The 5,485-nt window shown below is 26.9% G+C and overlaps 3 protein-coding genes across 8 annotated transcripts in view; 1 reads left to right on the top strand and 2 right to left on the bottom strand.

Annotated features, from left to right (window-relative positions):
• Positions 1–309: 309 nt before the first annotated feature.
• Positions 310–1,846, bottom strand: LOC129612882 (ZZ-type zinc finger-containing protein 3). The gene is made up of 4 exons (XM_055526689.1): positions 1,652–1,846; positions 1,487–1,599; positions 1,284–1,421; positions 310–1,210 (listed from the first exon to the last, which is right to left on the bottom strand). Exons 1-4 carry the CDS (start codon positions 1,794–1,796, stop codon positions 350–352), a joined length of 1,257 nt encoding a protein of 418 aa, XP_055382664.1. The 5' UTR covers positions 1,797–1,846; the 3' UTR covers positions 310–349.
• Positions 1,847–2,402: 556 nt separating this feature from the next.
• LOC129612870 (probable malonyl-CoA-acyl carrier protein transacylase, mitochondrial) lies at positions 2,403–3,858 on the top strand. The gene is made up of 3 exons (XM_055526675.1): positions 2,403–3,094; positions 3,163–3,534; positions 3,614–3,858. Exons 1-3 carry the CDS (start codon positions 2,471–2,473, stop codon positions 3,779–3,781), a joined length of 1,164 nt encoding a protein of 387 aa, XP_055382650.1. The 5' UTR covers positions 2,403–2,470; the 3' UTR covers positions 3,782–3,858.
• A 1,129-nt stretch (positions 3,859–4,987) lies between these two features.
• Positions 4,988–5,485, bottom strand: part of LOC129612903 (uncharacterized transmembrane protein DDB_G0289901) — a 65,902-nt gene continuing 65,404 nt past the window's right edge. For all 6 annotated transcript variants that reach the window (XM_055526734.1, XM_055526735.1, XM_055526731.1 and 3 more), the window contains one exon: positions 4,988–5,409. In XM_055526734.1, the coding sequence (XP_055382709.1) occupies positions 5,230–5,409 (180 nt within the window). In that variant the 3' untranslated portion in view covers positions 4,988–5,229. The remainder of the gene's footprint in view (positions 5,410–5,485) is intronic.

Here is a 5,485-nt window from a genome sequence, read left to right as displayed (position 1 = left end):
ATTTAAAAATCAATAAAATATGATTAATTTTTATATAAAATATGAAATTAATTAAAATAATTTTTGAAGACTTCAAAATTTCTTTTTCAAAAGTTCTAAAACTTAAAATTATGAATTTTTTTATGGAATCGGTGTGAGAAATTTAACAATTAACAAATTAAGTTGCGAAAAGGAAACAAATTAAAAGTATTGACTGAAATTCAAAATTTTTTTTATTTTATTTTCCATAAATTATGTATATCAATTTCTCAATAATACCAATTGATAAAAAGTAAAATTACTATATTAAAATTAAATTATAAAATTTTAAATAACTTTATTTATTCAAAATAATTAATATAATTAACGACTAAGATATAAAATTTGGATCTAAATAATTATATTTTTGATCTTTTGAAAATTTTGATAACAAATAATCTTTATCGATAGTATCAATTTGTTGTGAATTACCACCATCTGAATCAATATAATCACCAACTTCATTATCATATTGATTTTCATTTGAAACTCTAATACCCCTAAATTTATGTTGTACTGGATGTGGAGTTGTTGACATTAATTGTGTTATTAAACAATCTGAACAAAAATCGATTGATTCTTTTGTGCAAGTTTTACAATGCCATCTTGTTCCTAATATTGGTTCTTCTGAACAATAATTACATTTATAATTATAATGAATACTATTTGATCTTTGTTCATTATCATTTTCTTTATCCTTTTTAACTCTCTCTAATAACTTTAAAATCTTAAATTGATCATTATCTTCGTCTTTAATATCATTTTCATCATCACTGTCACTAGAATCTACATCATATTCATTCGAATTTGATAGGTTTGGTGTGCTTTCTATTTCAAGGGATTTTACACTTGTGTTTGTTGACATTGTATTCAAAGTAGGTTCACCAATATCATCATCTTCCGGTATACAAACTGGAACATTATATGAAGGAAAAAATGTTGATGGACGAAATGTTATTTTACTATATTTAGATACTTTTTGTAAATTTCGAGCTTTCGGAATACGACCAGGTACTGGTAGTCCAGCTGCATGTAATTTTTTAAAATATTTTTGTACACGACTAGCAACTTGCTTTGTTGTACGATTTCCAAGAGCACGCGAAATTTTAGCAAAACGTCTCATTTCATATTGTTCTGGTGGATATTCGACTAACAATTCTTCTAATCTTCGTTGTTCTTCAGTTGTCCAATGCTAAAATATTTATTTTTAATTATTGAAAAGTTCTCAAAAAAATCAGTAATAGCGTATTATTATATTTTTGTACCTGGTTAAAAGTATCATGCTTTTCTTCTTTGAAAATTGCTTCAAGATTTTCTGTCGTATTGTTGCCGGTTCTTGTAGAATTTATATTATTCAGTTCCGGGAATTTCACATTATATTTTTCAAAATTTATGTTAGGGATCTAAAATTAATTTAAAACCAGGTATCTTTATAAAACCTATGTAAAGTGGATAGTAATGTACCTACCTCGGCAATATTAATGGATTTTGGAAATTCGATTTCATTTTTAGAAAGAGATTGTACAAATAATATTGGATCATCAAGTGCCTTTTTTCTAATTTCTGCAAGTTCTTCTAAATCTAAAATCAATTTTTTCCTCTATAGTTGTCTATTAACAAATTGAAAAATTACCTTTGGCAGCTTGAACCCTTTGAGCTTCTAAAACTATTAAGGTTCGAAGAACTGATGTATAATCAGAATTTCCTCGTAAAGCTAAATGATCAGATTCAAAATAAAATTCTTCATTATCAATATCACTTTCTTCATTTTCAATCATTTTAATTTGAAGTTAAAAACACGATGAATAGAAATTAGGCCAAACTTTTAATAAACAATTTTTCAAATGAAAAATCACCAAGAACATTAATTGTTATTGTTCTACAAGTGTCAATACCAACTGATTTATGCGAACAATATTGCCATAATTTGATAACTTATTGCCACACAATTAGATAACTTATTGATAGCTATTTAGATTGATGGTTGACACTCACTTCACACCAGAGCACCATTTAGCCTATTAAAGGAACCATCAACCGCCACTTCCCACATGAACACCATTCAACTTAACATAATTAAACGGCAGAATAACCACCGTCAACAGTTTAATTTTAATAGGCTAAATGATGTTTTGTGGTAAGTGACTATCAATTGTTATTATATTTTTTGTTTCAACCAAAAGCATTTTTATGAACCCACTCATTCTTATTGAGTAGCAAAAATGAGTAGATTTGTTTACTGAGAATGTAAACATTGATGTCGATTGAGGTTGAATTAAATTGAATGTGGTGAAAGCTTCAAAAAATTGACGTTTGTAACACAAAATATAACCTCACTTTTAAATTATCAAATTTATTTGTTTACTTCGTTGTTTCATTCTACTTCTCCTTATAAAAATATAAAAATTTGATCTTTTATCTTGCATTTTTAGAAAAATTACTTTATTGTAATATGTACAAATTATTTTCCCGAAATATACATAGAACATCATTATTCCAATGTGATAATAAATCGGAAAAAATTAAATCTTTACTAGAATCTGCAGTAATTGGATCTGATATTAAGCCAACAAGTCCAGAGAACCAATGGTCAACTTTACCATATGCGGAGGGAACGGTTCTCAAAAGAGATCAAAAATTGAAATCTATTAGACCAGCAAGAGATCCAAGGGAATGTTCGATAATTCTTTTTCCAGGGCAAGGTTCACAATATGTAGGAATGGGAAAAAATTTACTCAGTTGTCCCGGTTCAAGAGACATTTTTGAATTAGCTAATCAAGTTTTAAATTACGACTTATTGAAAATTTGTCTTGAAGGTCCAAAATCAAAATTAGATAAAACAAGTTATTGTCAACCTGCAGTTTTTGTATCCTCACTGGCAGCGGTCGAAAAACTACAAGAGGAAAGACCAAACGCAATTGAAAATTGTGTGGCAACAGCTGGATTTAGTTTAGGAGAAATAACATCTTTGGTTTTTGCTGGTTCAATACCCTTTGATAAAGCTTTAAAATTGATACAAGTCAGAGCAGAAGCTATGCAAATGGCATGTGAGATGAGCGAAGGTGGAATGGCAACTGTACAATTATAATTTTTATTATGCATAAAGGATAATTTTAGAATATATTTTTTTTTTGTTATTTTAAGGTATTATTTGGACCAGACTCAGAAATAGGTGCAGCATGTAATAAAGCTACACAATGGTGCCTTGAGAAAGGAATTGAAAAACCATATTGTCAAGTTTCTAACTATTTATATCCGCATTGTAAAATAGTTGCTGGACATATGGAAGCATTACGATATTTAGAAACTAATTCAAAATTATTTAAAATTAAAAGAATAAAACGATTAGCTGTTAATGGTGCATTTCACACACCTTTAATGGAATCAGCCGTTGAACCGTTTAGGAAAGCACTTAAACAAATTCCAATTGAGGATCCTTTAATAAGTGTACACTCAAATGTTGATGGAAAACGATATAAAAATGCCGGTCATATTCTTAAACAACTTCCTCAGCAGGTAATATTTCGTTTCTGTTCTGATTTTTTTAATTACTGTTTTAATTACATTTTTTTTTGTCCAACAATTTAAATTACAGATTGTAAAACCAGTAAAATGGGAACAAACATTACATATTTTATATGAAAGAGATCAAGGCAAACATTTTCCAAGAACTTTCGAATGTGGACCTGGAAAAGGTCTTAAAGCCATATTAAAGCAAGTGAATGCTAAGGCATGCGATTCAGCAACTAATATAGAAGCTTAAGGAAGTTTTAGTTTGTTGTTAGGTTTTACAAATTTTATATAATATAAAAATAAAAAAATTTTTATAACATTTACATATCAACGTGTTAAATTAGGAAAATTATTAATTATTATTTTCATTTATAGTTTGTAGGTACAAATAACTTTATCTTAAGACTTAAAACTTACTTGACAGTGTATAATGTCCTTAATCGGTATGGAACGCTAATTAGTTATATATTCATAACGGTAAACAGTCATTCGATTTAATATTTAAAAATTATTTGACGAAATATTAGTAGCAAATTCAAATTGCGGTTTGCCGGATTGCTTGAAGGATAATATATATAGCTCAGATTTCATTTCAAGATGTAAATTTTCGATAAATCGGAAATTTTAAAATATTTTATTATTTCTAAAACACTTTTTAAATATTTTATATTTTGCTTATGACAACTTCTGAAATGAAACTGTTGAATTGGTGAATTTCTATAAAAAAAAAATGCTTGGCGCGTAAAATTAATGTGGTGAATAAAAATTAAAAATTTGAAAGTGGTGTAATGCTTTCATTTTTACTAGTAGTAGTCTAACCAGTAGCGTTCTCAGTTCGGTAGATTAAACAGTGATATAAAATAAAATTTAAATTGAAAAAAAAAGATATTAATCCAGAAATGGATAGTCAAATAATTGAAAAACAATAAAATCATATTTAAAATAACTGAAATGGTAAGATAAAAATACTTTTTACATCTTTAGAATATTTAAAGTAGCAAGTAGAGTATGTAGAATGCTTAACATTTAATTTATGTATTTTACCGTTACAGAAAACTGCTGCGCTTCATTCTCTATAAGCAGTATAAAATCACAACACATAAACTTTAATTATAATAGGTACTAGTAAATTACTTCTTCGTTTAGAAATTATAATCGAAAATGGTTTTAAAAAATTATAGTGAAATCAAGTGGTTCTGCAATATATGAGAACATGCACTATCTATACAAGACGCAAAAATATATCATATACTTTGCGTGAAGGTCTTAAAATTTTAACAAAGTCTCCTATTATTTCGTTTAAAGAATAGTCGATTGCAAATTTATTTAGAGATCATAAAAAGTGTTGACTCTATTTCTACTTAAAAAATTAATTACTTATCCAAGCTGTGGTAGTTAATGGTTAAGATCATTCATTTTAACATTTTAAATGAGATATAAACACAAATTTTTTTTTAATTCATTTTACATTACACATTTATTTTTTTGAACATTTTTTACATATTCAAATAATTTCTTAATCCTTATTCAATTTTATTACCTTCCTACATTAAAACTTAGGAAATCACAAAAAATTTCTTTCTTAAAAAGAAATAATTTCAAAGTCTATACCATTGAATTATTACAAATTACAAAAAAAAAAGAAAGCTAAAACTAAAAGTTATTTTAAAATGCACAAATCTGCATCTCTAATAATCATTAAGCTGGCAATAAATCGAAATCATCACTAACATGTACCATTGGCACATGAGATTCATCGATCACAGGTTGTGATTTATAATCACATAAAGAATGCTCTTTCATTAACCATTCCCAATCCATTTTTTGAACCGCATGCAAACTTTCAGCTTCATTATGATGTCTTAATAGCATCGATTCCTAAAATGTAAATTAAAAATTAATATTATTTATTAATATTGTAATCGATTCAGAATGGAATTAAATTAAATAATTT

Source organism: Condylostylus longicornis, unplaced genomic scaffold, assembly GCF_029603195.1.
Source record: "Condylostylus longicornis isolate FDR11 unplaced genomic scaffold, ASM2960319v2 ptg000077l, whole genome shotgun sequence".
NCBI lineage: Eukaryota > Metazoa > Arthropoda > Insecta > Diptera > Dolichopodidae > Condylostylus > Condylostylus longicornis.
This window is presented reverse-complemented; position numbering and strand designations above follow the sequence as displayed.

Excerpts from the sequence above, each read along its gene's own strand:
- LOC129612870 (XM_055526675.1), top strand. The coding sequence starts at position 2,471 with ATGTACAAATTATTTTCCCGAAATATACATAGAACATCATTATTCCAA. Across the intron at positions 3,095-3,162 it reads GCGAAGGTGGAATGGCAACT|GTATTATTTGGACCAGACTC; the intron begins GTACAATTATAA and ends TGTTATTTTAAG. Across the intron at positions 3,535-3,613 it reads TTAAACAACTTCCTCAGCAG|ATTGTAAAACCAGTAAAATG; the intron begins GTAATATTTCGT and ends TTTAAATTACAG.
- LOC129612882 (XM_055526689.1), bottom strand. The coding sequence starts at position 1,796 with ATGATTGAAAATGAAGAAAGTGATATTGATAATGAAGAATTTTATTTT. Across the intron at positions 1,422-1,486 it reads AATCCATTAATATTGCCGAG|ATCCCTAACATAAATTTTGA; the intron begins GTAGGTACATTA and ends AATTAATTTTAG. Across the intron at positions 1,211-1,283 it reads AGCATGATACTTTTAACCAG|CATTGGACAACTGAAGAACA; the intron begins GTACAAAAATAT and ends TAAATATTTTAG.